At 34.1% G+C, this 22573-nt stretch overlaps 2 protein-coding genes across 2 annotated transcripts; one reads left to right on the top strand and one right to left on the bottom strand.

Annotated features, from left to right (window-relative positions):
• Nucleotides 1–243: 243 nt before the first annotated feature.
• Nucleotides 244–1974, bottom strand: LOC133294116 (NAD(P)H-quinone oxidoreductase subunit N, chloroplastic). Its single transcript, XM_061492772.1, has 4 exons — nt 1417–1974; nt 969–1085; nt 771–856; nt 244–542 (listed from the first exon to the last, which is right to left on the bottom strand). The coding sequence occupies exons 1-4, from the start codon at nt 1828–1830 to the stop codon at nt 479–481; spliced, it is 681 nt and encodes a 226-aa protein (XP_061348756.1). The 5' UTR covers nt 1831–1974; the 3' UTR covers nt 244–478.
• Nucleotides 1975–3428: 1454 nt separating this feature from the next.
• Nucleotides 3429–4130, top strand: LOC133294119 (uncharacterized). The gene has a single exon (XM_061492775.1). It carries the CDS (start codon nt 3429–3431, stop codon nt 4128–4130), a length of 702 nt encoding a protein of 233 aa, XP_061348759.1.
• The last annotated feature ends 18443 nt before the right edge of the window (nt 4131–22573 follow it).

Raw genomic sequence — 22573 nt, 5'->3', positions numbered from 1 at the left:
TTTTCTAATTTTTTTTTATATAATAAAATATGTGGGAAAATTATACTGTTAACATTAAAACAGGTTCTACAAGGCACACTTGTAAGGATTTCTTGTAATTGATTTAGTTGTTTATGACATGGTTTTAATTTATAGTCTATCTAACTACTGCTCAATCTACTTTCAATTCATTCAAGTTGGTTTGTATTTTCATTAAGAAATGTTACACTCCAAATCTATTGCAAATTCTTTGTTGAAATGGAATTTCATGAATATCATGTTTGGTGGAAATGTTTGTTAAACCTTGAGAATGTATCACTCATGGTTGTGGCAGATCTAATTATTTACAAAGAACTACATTTTCCTGTATCTTTTTATCATCCTTTCTTATCTGCAATACAGTATGTAGTAACTTGTGTTGGGAGTTCAAGCTTGAAGACAGATGAATATTGAAACATGATTGTTGAAGGTTGGAAAATCAGAGATGATAATTAACAAATCAAGCTTCCTCACTGGTTGTTAGTCCAGCAATTTCTTTTAGTGGCTTCCACATAAACTTTCTCCTGATCATTGACATAAACATCAGAATCATATCTAAAAAGCAGCAAGTGAAGCAATGTAAAGGAGCAAATGTAAAGTTAGGCAAATTCAAGTCCTCAAACACCAAATTTACAGCTGAAAGGATTGGCAATTTCTAGAAACAAGCAACAAAATGATTAAGTTATAAAATCTATCAAATAATAATAATAATAATAACAGCAACAAAAGGTTCAGAAAAATGGGTACCCTACCAGTTTCCACATTCAGCAATGACCCTCACATTAGGCCTAAGTGTAGGTAGCAAAGCAAGGAATTGCAATTCTGCCTTAGAGAGAACCTGCAAAAGCCAAAACAACATTTAATTATGGGAAATCATAATATGCTTTTTCTGTTTAAATATAATATAGAGGTATTTTAATATAAAATACAAGTAATGTTATAATCCACACCTTGGCTTCAAGTATCCACACCACCAATCCTTTGGCATTTGGTGGCAATGCTTCTAATCTGTAATCAACTTCTGGTGGGAAATACCACCTTGCTATTGGCTGCTTGCCAAGATGAGCCTGAGATTCATGAAACAAAATACATGTATAAACTTGAGCAAACAGAAATCATAATGAACAAAAAAAAAAACAAAAAAAACACACTATCCAAGAGTTGTTGGTCTAATAGTGTGACCAGTTAGACCTCAGGATTTAACCTGCTCAAAGGATGGTGAGTTTGATTCCTAAGAGGCACAACTATTGGGAAGGATGGAAAGACTCAAACTCAAAACCGGATTAGTCAAACCCATTAGGTTAGGATATAGAACATCGACACCGGGGATATCTACATAAGAAACAAAAACAAATAGCTATATTAAGAGTCTCTTAAGAAATAAAAAGTAAAACTCACAGGGCAAACAGGGTGAATCTTGGTGAGTGTAGTTTCAGGATCACCAAGGCCACGAGCTGAAAGGTCAAGGAAGTAGTAACCCTGACGTTGGAGGCGTGATAAGTAGCGTCCTTCATAGCCACCTTCATGGGGAGTGTATATAGCAAGTGCTTTGTGTTCTTCAACATCAGAAAGCCAACGTCCAAGATCAAATCTTATCAAGTCTCCTCCTATGAAGTCTCCTATACCAATTCCACCACACCTTACAACCCCTACTACCCTTTTGCTTGTGTTACCATGTCTTCTACTCCTACAACCCATCATCAACCCCACAGTTTTATGTTGCTGTTTAGATATGAAGCTGTTCCTTATTGGTTGCTGCTGAACATTGAAGCAGGTTGGTCCCCCATAACCCAAGCTAGCACTGGCTGACATTTTTCTGCTGATTCTTTTTTCAGTGCTAAAGATATAATGTTTGCTCACAAAAATGTGAGAGCTTATTGGAGAATAAGGTTCATGTTTTTTATTTTTTTTTCAGTTAGTTGAAAGATAGAAAATAATAACTAGGACTAGATAGAAGTTTGTGGCAAATTAGTTAGAAGTAGAATGAACGTATGGTGTAGAAATGAGATAAAGTGATAACTGAGAAGGGGTTTTGTCTTCAGTTGTAACCTTTAATTAGAGATGGCTACATGTGGTGGGTATTGACTTTTTTTGTTTTATTTGTTTATAATTGGGAGTTCCATTGAGTCCTTTCTCATCGAGAAGTTCCTTTGGTTTTTGTGAGGCTAATTGAATAATTAGGTGATTTCTTCTTCCCTTTCAAAACAAGTTTTATAAATCTTGATTTCAGCATCTTTTAATTTGCATGCTTTGTGTGAACAAATTTAAGATGGTTAAGGGGACAAGAATATATAACATGTTAGATAGAATAAGCAAAAGAAAGCTGAAGTAGAACCCGCTGCTAGCACCATAGGAACAACATCAAAAGTTTTGAACATGATTAGATATAACTGATCATATTATTTAATCATAACTACTTATTTAAAATTTATATATTTTTTTCTCTCTTATCTCGTCAATAAGTGAAAATAAATGATTCAATCAAATAACATAATCACATGATCACTTTTTCACACGAGAGGATCCAAATCCCCACTAGAGTGGTCCCTTAGTAGAAATGTAAAAAAATTTCTTTCATTTTACTCCTTTTTTTAATTTATATTTCCATCAATCTCCCAATTTTTTTAAAAGGAACCACTCAATTATTGATTTCCTGTACCACTGAAATTTTTTTCAACAACAAGCTCCTCTAACCTATTTTCAAATGCTCTTGTGGAAAACAAGCTGACTGGGCTCAAAAGCATATTTTTAAATATTAGACAATATTTTGGGATGCAAAAGGAAAATATAATCAAGAAAAGCTCTCACGAATGTCAACAAACTAGAACGGCATAACTCCATGAGCCACCACCACGAAGCACCACCGTCCCTCCACCTCGCCACAGATCCAGCCACCACGCACGGCGGCGATATCTCACATGTCACTACCACAGTGCTGCTGCGGACAAATCGTGTTGCGTCGCCATCACAAGCCACAGATCCCGCCAGCCACCACACTTACCCGCGCCGCTCATCGTCTCCGTCGCGAACCACCACCGTTATGCGGTGCTGCAAATTGAGCAACTCTCTTTTCCATTTTTCTCTGTGATTTAAAGTTTTAATTTTACAGAACAGTAATGGCAGGAGCTTGCGTCCTTAACCCCACTTTTTAATTTTTTTATGGGTTTTATAAGAGGTATGTTGTAAAAAAGTGATTGTGTAACGTTATAGAGATTCGTTTTGCGTGCCTTAATTTTTTATTTATTTTTTTGTTTTAAAAAGTGTGGGTCCCACAAAATGTTGTGAGGGTAGGAAAGTTTGTTGTGTTATGTTAAAGGATAAAACTAAAACCCTTTTTTTTTTTTAACAAACTGCCTGTGAGGAGTATTACTGGGTTGTGGAGTGGGGGAGAGATTCATTGCCCAACTTGCATGGTGGGGCATGAAACCTTGATGCATGTGCTGAGAGATTGTCTGGTTGCTAAAAGAATTTGGGAGATTTGGTTTAAGGGCAATATCCCTAGGACATTCCTTCAAACTGATGATCTGGAGTGGTTCAGGTTGAATTTAGGCACAAGCTTCTCTTCTCATCTTTGGCAATCATGGTCTGAAATTTTTGTTGTTACTTGCTGGTCCATTTGGCAGTGGAGGAATGCTTCCATCCATGAGGTTCTGTTTGTTAGACCTCAAGATCCAGTTTATAGGATTCTTTGCTATTTGAAGGAGATGAAGATGAGTAAAAGAGTGGAACCTGCTGCTGTTGATTGTAATCATTCTGTAATTCTGAGTGGGACTGGGCAGCATGCTTATAATAGCAAGGTGAAAATTTTCGTAGATGGGGCTGTTTGCCTAGCTAATCAGAAAAGTGCTTGTGGTGGTTTTGCCTGCTCAACTAGTGGTGACTGGCTTCGTGGTTTCTCCTACACTATAGGAAAATCTTCTCCTTTGGAATCTGAGCTAATAGGCATTCTTCATGGTCTGAAGCTGGCAGCAGATTTAAAGCTATCCAATGTTTGGATGGGAAGTGATTGCCAAGAAGCAATATTGTGCCTTAGGGAGGAATCTGAAGCATACAGGTTCTCTTCCTTGTTAGGTGAAATCAGGAAAAGTGCTGCTGCTTTCAAGCATGTCTAGGTTGATTTTTTATCTAGAGATTGTAATGGTGTAGCTGATCTTTTAGCCAAGTCAGGTTTGTATTACAGGGGTGATGAGGCAAGGATGTTTGCTTCACCTCCTGGTAGTATAGTGGATGTGTGGAATACTTTCAGTGTGAACTTGATGTTAGAGCATGTGAACTCTAACATGCATCATCTGTCTTTGTAGTTGTGCTGGGCTAGGCCCTCCATTTATACAAAAAAAAAAAAAAACCTTTTTTTATTTAATTACTTTTTATTTTTCTGAATGCTTATTGCTGAAGCTGAACTATTGAATATAATTTATTTTTAATTTGGATAAATACTCTTACAAATTCAGAATAGGTTAGGAGAAAATTATTTAGATTTAGTTTTTTTAATATTCTTTTATTTGTTTGGGAGCTAATTGTAATTTGGTTTAATATTCTTTTTTTAATATTCTATAATGTGTGTTGCTAATTTTTTTACCTTCTCTTCTTCGTATTTCCACTTTCTCTCTCTTTTTAGTTTTGTAGAGGAGAAACCCTCCAGAATATAGTAATTTTATTAAAAATGACACAAATTTATGTAATTTAAAATGAGAAAAGGATATTGTAACAACCAAGTTGTGTTACTACCAAGTTATTACCAATCAATCTCACCGTTAGATCGATTATGTTGATCCAACGGTTATATTTATTTCTATCTTTGTATAGTCATGATTTCTTAAATTTAATACTTTATATTTATTTTCACCTTTGTATGGTTATGATTTTTCATATTTAAATCGATCTAACGTTGAGATTGATTGGTAGTAATATGATAGTAACACAACTTGATTGGTACAATATCCTTCCTCTTTAAAATGATAGGTACTTTTTCCAATTTTATTCTAATTATTATTTTTCATGTGTTTATTTTCGTTATAGATCTTTAAATAATAAAATTATATTTGCAGCTAATATTTTTCAAACTAAAATTTATCAACTCTCAAACATATTTTAAAGAACTATGTAATTTTGAAATTTTGTTTTAATAAGAGATACGATGATATTAAAATTTTCTCCTTAAGTTAGAATGAAATTTGTATAATTTTATTTTGTTTATAAATAATCATTTTTTCATTTTATTTTTTATGTCTTTGAAGTAAGTAACTAATTTTAATGTTTAATGATAACTTTTACCGTAATTATTTTTATTGAGTATATTAGGTATAACACCCCACGTAATAAAATTTATCCTGCTTACAAAAAAAATATAAAAAATTATCCTTATATCGTAGAGGTATAGTAAAAATAAATAATAGATATTATAATTGGTCATACAGACCATTACTAGTTGGAGAAATTATTCATACTAATAGTGTTAAAGGAAAAAAAATTCGTAAATAATAACAATAAATAAATAAAATAAAATATTGTAATAACAATTTAAACTAAAAGAAAGAGAATGGAGCAAGGGATTTTTCTAATGTGCTCAAGAGCACAACACAATTTCATGGTCCTTTATTAAAAAAGGAAAATTTTCTTTCATTTATATCCTTTTCTTTTTTCAAAATTTCATCTCAATCTTTTTTATCTTCCTATTTTTAGAAAGGGAGTACAACTCCCGGAGCAAAAGGCATCGTTTTTCTCGTTACCAAACTTTTGAAATTTTCTTTTCGCCTTTCCTGACCTACCCCTTCATATATCCCTTCCCCTGCCCCCATCGAGAAATAGAACTGACTAATCCTAAGGCAAAGGGCCGAGAAACTCAACGCCATTCTTCTTAAACAACTTGGAGTCGGACCTTCTTTTCACACTATTACGGATATGAAAATAATGGAAAAAACAGGATTCAATTGTCAACTACTCCTATCGGAAATAGGATTGACTACGGATTCGAGCAATAGCACATGATTTCATAAAAACGTACGATTTTCCCGATCTAAACAAAGCAGATTTTCCATAGATTTGGCTCAGCATGTTCTATTCGATACGGGTAGGAGAAGAACCCGACTCGGTATTCTTAAAAAAATAGAGAAATCAGAACCAAGTCAAGATGATACGGATCAACCCCTCTTTTTGCGTTCTTGCGCCAAAGATCTTACCATTTCCGAAGTAACTGGAGTTACATCTATTTTTCTATTTCCATGCAAGAGTTCTTATGTGTTTCCACCCCCCCCTTCGAGACCCCGAAAAATGGACAAATTCCTTTTCTTAGGAACACATACAAGATTCGTCACCACAAAAAACATGAAAAGATTTTCTCTCTCTCTCATTTCTCTTCCTAAATGTGAGATATTTGCAATGGCAAACCATCACCTTTTCACCATCTGATTCCATTTCCGTTTCCCTCCTTTTCCATCCATGGGTTTATGCCCAACAAGCATCATTTCATCCTTTTACCACTACACTGCTTGTTTAAAGCATACAATCTCTTTTTCAATCGGTAGACCAAATCTTCTTTTTTTGGATCTTGGAATCCTTCAGGTTGTTTCATATATATTTCTTCTAAGGTCATCGTGAAGGAATGTGGTCTTCACATTTATTTGTTTAACTTCGAGATCCATTGAGGCTGCCATAACTAATATAGTTAGAACCGAAGTCATATTCACAACATGAGAGAAAATTTCTTCAAAATTCCTTTATTTTGATTATAGCTTTTCACTACAATTTTGACCTTGTATCTCGACTTCTGGTTATTCTCTTCATGCTTAATCTTATAAACCCACTTATTTTTCAGAGCTCGTCTCCCTTGAGGTATCTCGGTCAACTCATATGTTTGATTTTCACGTAAGGACTCCATCTCGTCTTGCATTGCTTTTTCCTATTGTTTCTTTTCTGAACTTGTCATGGCTTCATCATAGCTCTGAGGTTCTCCATATTTACCAATAAATGTGTACTCATCAGGCAGGTATCTTGTAGAAGGTCATCGCACTCGTGAAGAGTATCTGGGTTGTACTTTAGGTAGAGAGTCCACTTGTCATTCTCATCTCAAGATGACTTGCATCAACTCGTCTTTCTTCATCACCTTCAGTAGGTGGTTCTTGTTGTTGCTTGTCACTTTTATAATTTTCCTGATTATTTTCTCCCCCTACTTCAGCTCAAACATAAAGGACGAGTTCTTCACGTAGAACAACTATCCGGACTTTGGGCTATGAGATGTCTTTGATTGTCTCATCCTCAAGGAAGACTACATACCAATTTCTCACTACTTTTCTTTTTACAGGATCCCAAAGTCTGAATCTGAACTCACACATCGTCAAACCGAGGTATATACATTCTTTTATCTTCGTATCAAGCTTTACCCTTTCATCTTTGGGGATATGCACGAAAGCTCGGCATCAAACACTTTCAAATGATCATTGGACTCTTTCTATCCTGACCATACTTCTTCGGGAATTTCTCATTCTAGTTGTCGTGATGATGATAGATTTGTTAAGTCAACTGCAGTTCAAACTGCTTCACCCCAGAATGATTTCGATAACTCGGCATGGGTTAGCATACTTTTGACCATTTCTTCAATAGTCTGGTTCATCTTTTCAACAACTCCATTTAGCTAAAGAGTTTTTGGGGGCGTCTTTTCCAGTCTTATCACGACCTCTCTACAATAAGCATCAAACAGACCACATTATTCACCATCATTATCAGAACGGACCACATTCAGCTTCTTTCTAGTCTCCTTTTCCACCATAGCATGAAGTTCTTTAAAGGCTTGGAGTACCTGGTCTTTAGACTTCAACAAATACATCCACATTTTGCGGGAATGATCATTAATAAAAGATACAAAATGTTGAGCTCCTCCAAGTGATTTTTCCGACATTGAGCAAACATTAGTGTGGACAAGGTCAAGAATATACCTGTGTCGTCTAGGTTGATCCGGTCTCACAAAAGAAACCGGGTGCTGCTTTTCAGCTAGGCAGTGCATGCAACTCTCTAGCACTTGACCCTTCAACCTAGTCAAGAATTATTTCTTGTTCAAAATTTGGATTACTTTCTCACTCATGTGGCTGAGATGCTTGTGCCACAACGTCATGCTAGGTCCATCCCGGACTAAGTTAGCTTCTCCACCATTTATTTTTTCTTGTATTGTATACAAGAAGCCTTCTTTCTTCCCTCAGGCAACCATTAAGTTTCCCCTAGTTAACTTCCATCTTCTGCCTTCAAAGTAATTCACAAAACTGACATCATCAAAATTTTCTACCGAGATCAGGTTCAAACGCATGTCTGGCACATGCCTTACTTCCTTCAACACAAGTCGGCAGCCGACGTCCGTGGTTAGAGTTACATCACTGACTCCAACAATTTTGGTTGTAACTTGATTTCCCATTTTTACCACTCCGAAGTCATCGCTTCTGTAAGAAGAGAAGAAGCCTTTATGTGGAGTAACATGGAAGGAGGCACTAGAGTCAATAATCTAGGAGTAATCATCTTAGGCAACATTCAAAAAATTATCTTCACCAAGGAGGAAGATCTCGGCATCAGTGTTCGCGGTCACCGCAGTGGTGCTCTTGTCTTCTTTCTTCTTAGGCTCGATTTTATCCACCTTCACATTGCCACTCTTTTAATCTTTCTTTAAAGTTCGACAGTTAAGCTTCTTGTGGTTAGGCTTCCCACAATAGAAGAAAATCAATTCATACTTTAGCCTAGACCGGCCTCTGAACTTGTTACGACCCCAACACTTGCTATAACCCTGGAAGTCGGATTTTCTTTGATTCTCAGCAACGTTTGCCTCGGACGTGCTAGATACGCTGCGTTCTGTTCTCGTAAATTTTTTGTTCTGGAGACTGTCAGTCACTACATCCATTGTTAACTTTCCATCATGAGGCGAATTGCTCAAAGTCACCATCGGGGTGTCCCAACTTTCTGGTATCGGAATTAAAAAGAGGGGAGCTTGCATCTCGCTATCAATCTTCATCTCAGCTTTAGAAAGCTAATTCACAATGCCTTTGTGAGTGTTAAGGTGTTCAATCATACTCATGTCGTACTTGTATTCGAGCTTTATTGATTAATGATTAATAAATAATGATTAAGTAGACATCATTTATGGATGTGGTTGTGCAGGCATTGAGCCATGCACCCATAAATGACGTATGTTTTGTTGAGCATATATATACCTACATGGATTTTATTATAGTCTCTTTCACTTGTACTTTACCTAGTATAGTTAGAGTATAATAGTTGACATTGCAAGGGATGCCTTGTCATGGTTGAGCTCAATTCACATATAGTTGCTAATAGATATTGGGTCTTCAGACCATACAGTTCATGTTTTATAGTACATGTGTAGTAGCCATATAGTAGGTCTTATGACCATACAATTTATGTTTCATAGTTGCTATGGATGTGTTGGATATCATTTTATGTTGTGAAATATATGCATACATGCATACTTTGTGATTTAACCCTTTTTTGTAGGCTGAGTTTGGTTCTTATAGCAATTAGAGTATATGGTTGAGTTGGTGGACAAAATTGTGAAAAGTTTCTTTTGCTTATTAATATTCAGCCCCATTCATTGAGATTTTATTTCAAGGAAGACAATACTAGGGGAAGGACGAAAGAAGTGTTAGCTTTATGTTTCTGGATTACTAAACTTGTTCGAATTGTACTATTACAATCTAAGTACTTGGACATGCATTTCATTGCTATGTTACGATTTGATGAGTGTTATGGCTTGTAAATTGAAATTCTTGCTTGTGTTTAAATATAGTATAAACGTAAGATCCCGAAATTGACACGAGGGATTACACGTTATGGTATACAATGAATTTAAAATTTCTAACTTTTTGTACTCATATTACATTCAATATTTTGAAAAGAGCCTAGAAAAATTTAGAGTTAGTTATAAATGAATTTTATATACTTTAAACAAATTATTTTGATGTATGTGTATAGATACGAGGTGGGGAAATAAATTTGCAGTTCGTTTATTCTAGATTTTAGTTTAGAATTTGTCCAGAACTACTTTTTTTTATTAAAACTAAAACATTTATATTTTTTCAAATATATATTGTCAATTGAGTTTGATATAGTTGGTAAAAAATAAAACACTTTGGTTAAAATGCTCTTAAACTTAAGCAAACAATCTCTCTAAATAGACAATTTGTAAATATCACTTTTAGGACTAGTTAAAATTTGTGACATAGAATTCTTGGCTTACAAAAAAAAACGAAATACCTTTTGTTTAAATTTTGTTTACTAATATATTCAATACAAATATTTAACTTTAATATATAAATTTTATTGCTTCGAAAAAGACACCAACAAACTTATCAAAGTTGAGGAAATTTGAAGGGACCATGTACATGTAATTTAAATATGGAAGCCTTTTGTATGTTACAAACTATTAGTTGATATGCCATCTAACAATTATGTTTGACTTATGGTTGTAACCTAAAAAATCACTTTTGTTTATCTCTAGATTATATAGAAATGACTAAGTTATCTTGTTAAATGTGTCCCCAACTATATAGTAGGACTCTAACACCTTAACTTTTTTTTTGGATAACAACATACCTTAATCTTTTTAATCTCTCTTCTCATATTACATTCACTTTCACTAATCTTATCTCCACTACTAAAAAAAGATTTTTTACGACGGAAAAATTCCGTTGAAAATGGTTAAAATTCTGTCAAAAATGAAGTTTTCGACGAAATTGTTGACAGAAATGAAGTCGTCGAATATCTCTTTGTAGGTAAAAAAAATTTCGACGGAATTAGAGATTCTGTTGAAAATTTTCGACGAAAATTAGGTCAAAAAATCTTGTATTAATTTTTAACGGAAAACAAATTCCGTAGAAAATATCATGTCCAACTACTTGAAAGATATAACCTCAAGTGCCTGCAGGTTGATGGATAACATGTCCAACTACAATATCAAGAACACAATGACAAGTGTATAGCAGAGAGCCAGAGATTACAAACTAGATTATAAGCATGACTAACATAGGCTGTACTTACCCCAGAATAAATGGTTATTGAAGTAAAAGTCCACCTGTTTCAGAGGAAAAAAAATCAATAATCAAATGCTAAAAAGAAACCAATGATGTGGTTAATCAATACAGTAAGAGATGAAATAGGCTTCTTGCTAGAAACGATAGCAACTTCAATTGACATCATAAAACAGGTCAAACTCAATTTTTTACTTGACACCCAAATCATTGATCACAAGGTGATTATAAAGGCTTTATTGTAACGTCACAAGTGCAGGCAAGGGCAGGGAGTGATCGTCGATGCAAAATGGCACGAAAAATGAGAGGCTCGTGCCAAATCTTGCAGTTGGGGGTACATGAATGAATCGAATCGACACCCGAAAGAGAGGGATTCCATAGACTGTGCTGGTATGGGATAATACAGTTTGAGATAACTTATAAGAATTAATTGGTACTACCTATACTAACAAGATGCATCTACTTTTCGGTAGCCTGGAGCAGAAGAACTCCATAGTTAAGCGTGCTTGACTTGGAGCAATTCTGGGATGGGTAACCTCCTGGAAAGTTTTCCCGGAAAGTGTACGAGAGAGGAAAAAGCACACTGAAAAGTCTCGTGTTAGTATGTGGGGATAGTTGTTGATTCTTGAAGCGGCCGGGCGTTACAAGTGAAAGATTTTGTCCTCAAAATTGGATCATTCCTGATATCAAAATCGGGATATCGTCGGAGAATATCATCCTCCCGCTCCCATGTGGCGTCCTCAAGTGTAAATCCTTCCCATTGAAACTTGATCATGTGAATGACTTTATTTCGAAGTTGTTTCTCATCTCGAGCAAGAATCTTAGAAGGTCCAACAACGAACTTCAGGTCCTTCTTAACCTCTACATCATCAGGCTGTACAATGTGTGAATCATTAAATATATATTTGCGAAGCTGACTCACATGGAACACATCATGTAAATTCGCTAAGTTGGAAGGTAGAGCAAGCTGATACGCCACCGGTCCAACCCTTTTTATTATCTGGTAGGGTTCGATAAATCGTGGACTCAACTTTCTAACTCCTAAAGCCCGCCCAACTCTTGTGGTGGGTGGCAATCTAATAAATACATGATCCCCTTCAGAGAACTCAAGAGGTCTGTGCTTTGCATCATAATAACTCTTCTGACGACTTTGTACTTTCTTCTGCCGATCTCTAATCATCTCAATCTGTTCTGTAGTCTCTTGGACCAATTCTAGGCCCAGCAATTGTCTTTCTCCAATTTTCTTCCAACATGTAGGTGTCCTACACCTACGACCATACAAGGCCTCATAAGGAGCCATACCCAAGCTGGCGTGATAACTGTTATTGTAGGAGAACTCGATCAATGGCAGGTACTTGTCCTAAGCATTTCCCTGCTCTAAAACGCATGCTCTCAACATGTCCTCCAATGTCTGAATGGTACTCTCTGTTTGACCATCCGTCTGCGGCTGATATGTTGTACTCAATCTCAATTGAGTACCAAAGGCCTCATGCAATGCTTCCCAAAAGCGTGAAGTAAACTTGGGATCCCGATCACTGATTATGCTTTCGAGAATGCCATGAAGTTTCACAATCTCCTTGATATACAATCTAGCTAGCTACTCCGTAGAGAAATTCGTCTTGACTGGAATGAAGTGGGCGGATTCAGTCAATCTATCAACCACAACCCAAATGGAATCAAATCCAGCCTGGCTTCTTGGCAATCCAACAATAAAGTCTATGGATATGCCCGCCCATTTACACTCTGGAATCTCTAATGGTTGTAATAAGCTAGAAGGCGGTTGTAATAAGCTAGAAGGCTTTTGATGCTCAATTTTCACCTTCTGACAAATAAGGCACTTGCTCACAAACTGAGCTATATCCCTTTTCATCCCAGACCACCAGAAATTGTGTTTCAAGTCTTGATACATCTTGGTAGCACCTGGATGGATGGTGTACTTACCCATATGGGCATCTGTCAATACATCTTCTACCATCTGTCCTTTCGGAACAATCAGCCTATCTTTGTAATACTTCACATTAGAATTATCCGTGAAGACAAAATCTTGTTCTTTCATCATCTGAATGTCTTTATTAAGTAACTGAGTCACGTTAACTCTTTCCACAAGAGAATTCAAGACTTCAAACATAGTCATAACATGTGGATCATCCAGCGGAGTCACAGGAATATTCATATCCCTGAATTTCTCAATCAACTCATACTCAACAATCATTAAATTAGCCACACTCATACCCTTTCTGCTCAGGGAATCAGCCACTACATTGGCCTTACCAGGGTGATACTGAAGGTCAAACTCATAATCTTTCAAAAACGCTATCCATCTCCTTTGCCTCACATTCAAATCTTTCTAATCAAAGAGATACTTAAGACTCTTATGATCACTGAAGATCGTGAAGTTAGTACCATACCAGAAATGCCGCCATATCTTCAAAGCAAATACCACAGCTGCTAACTCAAGATCATGAGTAAGGTAATTCTCTTCATGAGGCCTCAACTGTCTAGAAGCATAGGCCACTACCTTTCGTTCATGCATCAACTCACACCCTAATCCATACTTAGATGCATCACACTAGATCTCAAACCTCTCTTTAGGGTCAGAAAGAATCAAAACTGGTGCGATAGTCAACTTATCCTTCAACTCTTGAAAGATCACTTCACACCCAAGAGTCTATGCAAATGGCACACCCTTTCAGGTTAATCTAGTCAACGGGGAAGCAATCCTGGAAAATCCATTGATAAACCACCTGTAATATCTTGTTAGACCAAGAAAACTCTGGATTTCAGTAACATTCTTGGGTCTCTCCCAATCCAACACCGCTTCTATTTTACTTGGATCAACAGCCACTCCTGCAGATGAAATGACGTGACCAAGAAACTGAATCTCATGTAGCCAGAATTCACACTAGGACGATTTTGCATATAGCTGATGCTTTCTCAGAATCTGTAAGACTATCTTCAGATGTTCAACATGCTCTTCCTTGCTCTTCGAATAGATCATAATATCATCAATAAAAATCACAACGAATTGATCTAAGTATGGTTTAAAGATCAGATACATATAGCTCATGAATACGGTCAGGGCATTAGTAAGCCCCAATGGAATCACTAAATACTCATAGTGCCAATATCTGGATCGGAAAATCGTCTTCGGAATATCCTCGGCCTTTACCCGGATCTGGTGATATCCAGAATGAAGATTAATCTTCGAAAATACCGAAGCATCTCTAAGCTGGTCCAACAAATCATCAATACGAGATAGAGGGTACTTGTTTTTCACAATCACTTTGTTTAATTGCCGGTAATCTGTGCACAACCTCATGGTTTCATCCTTCTTCTTCACAAATATAACTGGTGCTCCCCAAGGAGACACACTCGATCTAATGAAATTCTTGCTGGACAGATCTTCAATTTGCTTCTTCAACTCTACAAGTTCCATTGGTGACATCTGGTACGGAGCCAAAGAGACAAGCCCCACACCAGGCAATAGGTCAATGGAGAATTCAATCTCCCTTTCTGGTGAAAACTGTGGGATCTCATATGGGAATTCATCCTCAAAGTCATATACAATAGGGATACTCGAAGTTGGCTCCTTATAGTCACCAACCAACCCTCCTAGCATGAGATATCCCTCATCTATCGCATTTAGAGCATTTATCGTCTGCAACACTGATAAATATGTGGAGTCCTTCTTCTCAATCTTAGTAGAGAAGCAAGTCTTCCTGCTACAACAATCAATCATGACTCCATATCTGACTAGCCAATCCATGCCCAGAACGATGTGCAAATTCATACCCTCAAGCACAATCAGATCAACCACATACTTCTTCTCTTCATAACTGAACTTGACTTCCTTAAACATCAAAGAAGTGGAAACTAAGTCTCCGGTGGCAGTCTTACTACCATAGGAAGCGTAAATGCATACATAGGCAAGTTCAAACCACTCGCAACAAAACCCGAAATAAAGGAGTGGATGGCTCCTGAGTCAAATATGCATCAAAATCATGGCCATCAATGGAAATGGTACCTTTGATCAAATTTGGTGACTACTCTGTGTCCTGCTGGGTAACTGCATAAACTCGTGTAACTGAAGGTACTGGATGCTTCTCAATAGTAATGGGAGTCAGAACAGCCTGAATAGGGATACCCTGAATAGCCGTCACTTGCCCCCTTTTCCAGGGGCACTCTTTAGAAAAATGTCCTGCTTGACTACAACTGTAGCATACATTCCGCCCAATCCGGCAGACACCATAATGAGACATCCCACACTTAGCACAAGTAGGAGTCTTCTCATTCCCAGCTCTTCTATTTTCCTTCTTAAAGTCCCCATTCCTCTTAGACTTGTTTCCATTCTGCTTCACCATAATGAGACGTCCCACACTTAGCACAAGTAGGAGTTAAATACAGTAAGAGGTGAAATAGGCTTCTTGCTAGAAACAATAGCAGCTTCAATTGACATCATAAAACAGGTCAAACTCAATTTTTTACTTGACACCCAAATCATTGATCACAAGGAGGATTATAAAGGCTTTATTCTAAGACAACAAATGACTAATTACACTGCTACAATCCCTTCATATAGTAAAACCACTTTTGTCATGATGACTGCATTTTAATATATCACACAGTAAGCAAGAAATACTAAATACAAGAAACACGCCAAAAATTTCAAAACCACCTCAATTGGAAGCAGAATCCAACCATCTCATCTATATCTCTAAGATACACAATATTATGTAATATATGGTATTTGATACTTTATAAACTCCTTGATAGTGCATGTGCATACAGCTAACCTTTTTCCTCTTTGGATCATTTTGTTCAGTATGTACCAGTTCATTTTGTATGTCGAAAAGTACATAAATATAATTTCATTTTTGATTTATTTTTATGAGATTTTCGACGGAATTCATTTTTCATCGAAAAGTTCAAAACTATAATTTCTTTTTTGATTTATTTTTTATAAGAATTTTTGACATAATCTGATTTCCGTCGAAAAGTTCATAATTAGATTTTCTTTTTTGATTTATTTTTTTATGAACTTTTTTACGGAATTATTTTTTCGACGAAAAATAAATTCTGTCGAAAAGTTCATATATATAATTCCTTTTTTTGATTTATATTTTTATAAGAGTTTTCGGCGAAATTCATTTTTCGTCAAAATTTTTTGACGGAATATGATTTTCGTCGAAAGTTCATAATTATAATTTCATTTTTTATTTAATTTTTTATAAGGGTTTTCGATGGAATTTTATTTCCGTCGAAAAGTCCACAAACATAATTTTTTCATTTATTTTTTTCAAAAGTTTTCGACAAAATTTATTTTCCGTCGAAAAGGCCACAAATATATTTTATTTGTCATTTGTACCAATTCATTTTGTATGTCGAAAAGTACATAAATATAATTTCATTTTTGATTTATTTTTATGAGATTTTCGACGGAATTCATTTTTCATCGAAAAGTTCAAAACTATAATTTCTTTTTTGATTTATTTTTTATAAGAATTTTTGACGTAATCTGATTTCCGTCGAAAAGTTCATAATTAGATTTTCTTTTTTGATTTATTTTTTTATGAACTTTTTTACGGAATTATTTTTTCGACGAAAAATAAATTCTGTCGAAAAGTTCATATATATAATTTTTTTTTTGTTTTATATTTTTATAAGAGTTTTCGGCGAAATTCATTTTTCGTCAAATTTTTTTGACGGAATCTGATTTCCATCGAAAGTTCATAATTATAATTTCATTTTTTATTTAATTTTTTATAAGGGTTTTCGACGGAATTTTATTTCCGTCGAAAAGTCCACAAACATAATTTTTTTCATTTATTTTTTTCAAAAGTTTTCGACGAAATTCATTTTCCGTCGAAAAGGCCACAAATATATTTTATTTGTCATTTATTTTTTCAAAAGTTTTCGTCAAAATTCATTTTTTGACGGAAACTTTCAATGGAATCTAAATTTCGTGAAAAAATCCACAAATATATTTCCTTTTTCATTTATTTTTTTCCAAGATTTTTGACGAAATTCATTTTCCATCGAAAACTTTCGACGCAATCTAAATTTCGTCGCAAAGTCTACAAATAAATTTCCTTGTTCATTTATTTTTTTCAAAAAATTTCGACGGAATCTGATTTTCGTCGAAAACTTTACGACGGAATTTGTTTTAAGTCAAAAGTTTTTGACGAAATCGGTTTTCATTTATATTTTTTTACGGAAAACAGATTCCGTGAAAAATTCTGTATGTAATTTCCACGGAATTTTTTTCGTCGAAAAAATCTGTCGATAATAAAGAGTTTTCTAGTAGTGCTCATTAAATGTGTCCACGATTATCTAGTAAGACGAACACCTCAACCTTTTTATTTTCTCTTCTCATATTATATTCGCTTTCACTAATTTGGAAAGAGTCTCTTAAACGAATAAAGATAGCTATGACTTTATTTTATATGCTTTTATATATATGTATCAATGTATGTGTATAAGTATATAGTGAAGAAATAGTGTTCCAATTCAATTCTCTAGTCTTTAGGATATGAGAGCTTGTCCAAAGCCACTTTTTTTATTAGAGTTTAAACATATTTTTTTTTCAGTTGAGTTGTGGTTAGTGATAAGGATTGAAACCCTTTAATAAAATATTTTTAAACTTAAACCAGTAATCTTTGTGGATAGAAAATTTGTAAATATTACTTTTAGACCTTCTTAAATCTTGTGTCATGAGAATTTTTGGCTTACAAAATCAAATAAAACAAAACGCTTTTTGCTTAACAATTTTTCACTAATATATTTTATTAGAATTTATTTGATTTTAATATATATATTTTGTCATGTCAACAAAGACACCAACAAGCTCATTAAAATTGAAGCAAATTTAAAGTGGCCCTTATATTTAACTTAAATGCGAATTATTTTTTTTCAAATTTACGTTAAAAACTATTAGTGGATAAACTTTTTTGTCAAAAAGACAACAACAACATTCGTGTTCAACTTCCAATTCAACAACGGATAAAATCACTTTTGTTCACCTTAAGATTGTATAAAAAAGATTAAATTATCTCCTTAAATACTACCTATCTGTCATCATCCAAGTGTCCACAACTCTCTAGTAGCACTTTATTACCTCAAGTTTTTTAATTTCTTTTCTTATATTACAGTCAATGTTTTGAGTAGATAATCTTAAATGAATAAGGATGGCTATGACTTTGTTTTATATATTTTTATATAATTTTTCAAGATACGTGTATAGGTATGTGGAGGGAAAATAAATTTCTCATTTATTTTTCTAGTCCTTAGTTTACAACAACTTGTCCAAAGTTTCTCCTAGAGCTAAAACATCTATTATGTTTGTCAGTTGAGTTTGGTTCAATATTAGAGCACTTTACTTAAAATAATTTTAAGAAGCCATTTATGTTTGTTGATAGACACTTTATAAATATGACTTCTAGGCTTTGTTAAACCTTATGATATAAAAATTCTTAGCTTACAACAATAAAACAAAACAAAATGAAACGTCTTTTCTTTAGCAATTTTTTACTAATATACTTTATTAGAATTTATTTGATTTTAATATATAAAATTTATCATGTAGAAAAAGACACCAACAAACTCATCAAAATTGAGGAAAATTTTAAGTGACCCTGTATATGTAACTTAAATATTGAAGCTTTTGTCAAATTTACGTTACAAACTATTAGTGGACCTGCCATCAGCAGTCATGTCTAGTTTTGTGCTTTAAAAATAAATACACCACTTTTGCTCATCACAAGAGTATATAGAAAGGACAAGGTTATCTTGTTAATTGTGATGAAGTTCTTGCATGTTGAACAATAGAGATTTGTGAATCTTGAAAGATTTTAAGATTTTGGAAAATGTGATTTCTTCTTCTAATTTCTCTTTAATTAGTGTGCTTGGTAAATTTCTTACCTTTGATCTTTTCATATGACTTAAGTGGTATGTCGTTTATGCCTTATTGTTGATGCTTTCTTGTTCGACTTTTTATGCAGGTTGAAGCCCTCCATCAGTCATGGGTATGTCTTCAACATCATCTGTATTATTTTTCACCAATGAATTTGTTGAATTTGAGATATCGATTTGTTTAATTGTTGTCTCCTCTTTTCCTAATCCCATTACCAAACTTTTTATTCTTTTCTTCATATTCTCATTTTGCCTTACTTCATGATCCACATGCGTAATTTAACTTTTTTTAACATTAAGCTTCCATCATATCTCAACCCCCTCTAAAAAGATAAATAAATATATAAAAATAATGGGTTTATTTATTTATTTCCCTTGATGATTATGTTTAATTAACTTCTCACTTTGTCTCTCCTTGTGATCTCCATGCATCATCTAACTTGGTATAACATTGATGTGTTCAAACCTCAACCCCACCTCCCAATTTATGTGTCATTATGATTTATAGAAAGCTTACTGTTATCATTTTCAAGTTTGGTCACTAAAAATATTTGGGTTAGGCATGCCTATATTTATTTCTCATTTATATTTTAGGGATAAGTTATTCTACCTATCTTTTTTTTGCGTACCTTTTTTTTATGATTTTCTCCCTTTGATATGATTTGTTTTCATGATCTAATTTATTTTAGGGATAAGTTATTCTGCCTACCTTTGTCTACCTCTCTTAACATCGTTAGATTAGAATCTAATCTAACGGTAGAGATTCACGGGATAAAATAAACCCTTTTACCTCTTTCTCTCTCTCTCCCACTACCTCCCACCCCCTTGACGCTGAAGCAATGACAGAAACCCACAAAAAATGTCATCTTTTTTAAAAATTGTAGTCCAATAGCAAGACTTAGAATGTTTCACTTTTCAAATCGGTTTCTTATGTCCCCAAGAATATATCATAATTATCAAATTCATTTGCAAAAAGACTTATGATGTGAATGCAAAATGAAGTGATAATGGACTGAAAGACCTATATCAATGATTTTGTCGAGAACAAGCGCAATGAATGCTCACAGTAGAGCTAAACAAAGGTAAGTGATATGGTGGACTAGTGTTTGACGGTGATCAGACGATTTGGGACGGTGGAGAGTGATGTGGATGGGGAGTGGTAGGCTTGACAAAGATGTGAGGAGAGAGAAAGGGTGGGAGGCGGTGGGAGAGAGGAAGAGATAAAAGAATTTATTTTATCCTGTAAATCTCCACCATTAGGTTAGATTATAATCTAACGGTATTAAAAGAGATAGACAAAATAAAGGTAGGTAGAATAACCTATCCCTTTGTTTTAATACTTAAGTTCTCTTCAAAATTCTCAACCTATTCGCCTAATTGATGTGTGCTTTCTTAGGGATAGGTTATTCTACCTATCATTTTTTCTGCCTACCGCTTACCATTCTCCAACATCATTAGATCAGAATCTAAAGATGAGAGAGAAAGATAAAGATTAGTTGAGATTTTGATCTAATGATATTTTAGAGTGCTAAGCAAAGATAGGCAAAAAAAGAGATAGGTGAATAACCTATCCCATTTTCTTGTGTATCCACTGACAATTTTGCTTAATTGATGTCTCATAATTATTATTTTTAATGATTTCCTTAATTTCCCATTCTATATTTAATTTTTTTATTTTATGCATATTACCCCAATGGCCCAATTCCCCAATCTTAATTTTTTAAGTCTTGTGATTCTTTGTTGATATATAATTGAATTTAGACTTGTATTTTTTAAATTGAAATAAATAATATTCCCATTTTTATTTTTTAAAAGAGAAAAACCTTTAATTTATTTCGACTTTCTTTTTATTCTTTTAATATCTGTTGGTTGACTTTTCATGAGTTAAATTTAATCTTTTTGTAACAATCCCTCAATTCAGCACAACAATCCCCTAAAAATAAATACACCAAGCATTTTTTTTTAATTTTATTGTATTTTCTTTAATGAGTTGGGAAGGAGCCCTCAAGTGAGAAATAAACACAATTAAAAACCGGTCTCATTATTAAAAATAAATTGAGCTATTATTCTATGCCCTTTTGTATAGTTTGTATCAATGTATGCATAAAAGTATATGTGTATGTGCACATAAACACAATTAAAAACCGGTCTCATTAATTAAAGACTGGTCTCATTAGAACCTATAATGTATACTTTTATAAAAGATTGGTCTCATTAGAACCTATAATGCATATTTTTATAAAAGACTGGTCTCATTGGTATATATGTATAGGGAGTAGAAGAAAACGAGTGAATCTTGAAGATGAAACCGATCATACAGAGAGGAGAAGGAGTAGCAGAATCATTGCATTAGAAGAGAAGAAAAAGCAAGAAGAAAGAGACAGGAAGTTGGCATTGGAATTGGCAAGCAAGAACAATTCTGACAATAATTACAAAGAAAAAGGCAAAGCAATAATTGATCATTCCAAGAGACGCACAAGGCAACCCATAACTTCTAAACTTGCTGGTATGAAATATATATATATATATATATATATGGAAAAAATATTTTTGCCTTAACTGCATAAATATTTATCTGTCATAAACTAAGTCTGACTAGTAAGACTTATGGCTCGTTTGGTGGACAAGATAAGATAATGGTAGGATATGATATCGGGCTGATAAGGATAGGATATGATATGGGGCTGATAAGTTTATATCATGTTCTGTGTTTGATGAGCACCTGATTAGCAATCTGATAAGATTATGTAGAAGGAGAAAGGAGAAAGAAAAACTAAAATATAATGCAATAAATACAAATATATTGGGTAGCGTGAGAATATATTGGGTAACGTGAGGATATATTGGGTATTCAATATTAGTATCCTATCCTATTAATTCCTAACCCAGCTCCCCCATAGGATAAGAAATCATGTATTGGATAGGATAAAATTAGACAATAGGATAAGCTAATCATATCCTATTGATCCACCAAACAAGAGATAAAAGTAGGATATGATAAATAGGTACTCCAAACAGGCCCTTAGTATAATGAATTTTTTTTTTTAAATTTGTGGGTCCCACTTTATTAAAAAAGTTGTGTTTGTAGTAGACATTCTTTTCTGCCTTTAAGGCAGTTCCGACGGACTTTTTATATATATAAGACTTATCATTTTTCAAGTTGCTTGATATAATTTTATCTCCGGCTACTCAATCATAACCGTACAAAGATGGTTCAATGATGATAAAGAAAAAGAGAGAAAATGGGGAATCATAATCATTTAAAGATAAATCAATTAATATAAGAAAATAAATAAATAAAATGATGTAATTTTTGGGTGGACAGAGATAAATATATCTCAAGCTGTTTGAGAAATATTTTTTTCACACACACACACACACATATATATATATATATATCATTTTAAAAGATAAAACTTTGCTTTTAGGTGAAACGATGTCGTTTTGGTGCATAATTGGTGATTTTTTACATTCTCTCTAAAATTAGGATAAGAGATAAAGTGATAAAGAAATAATGTAAAAAATAACCAAATATATATTGTAGTTTGTAACGACGTCGTTTCATCTAAAATGACACATTTAAACTAATTAAGTTGATGGGAAATCATTTTTTCATGTTACATGAA

This window comes from Gastrolobium bilobum, unplaced genomic scaffold, assembly GCF_033153095.1.
Source record: "Gastrolobium bilobum isolate Gb01-03AN ecotype WA unplaced genomic scaffold, APGP_CSIRO_Gbil_v1 utg47102, whole genome shotgun sequence".
NCBI lineage: Eukaryota > Viridiplantae > Streptophyta > Magnoliopsida > Fabales > Fabaceae > Gastrolobium > Gastrolobium bilobum.
Note: the sequence above shows the minus strand (reverse complement) of the source record. Positions and strands in the feature narration are given on the sequence as shown.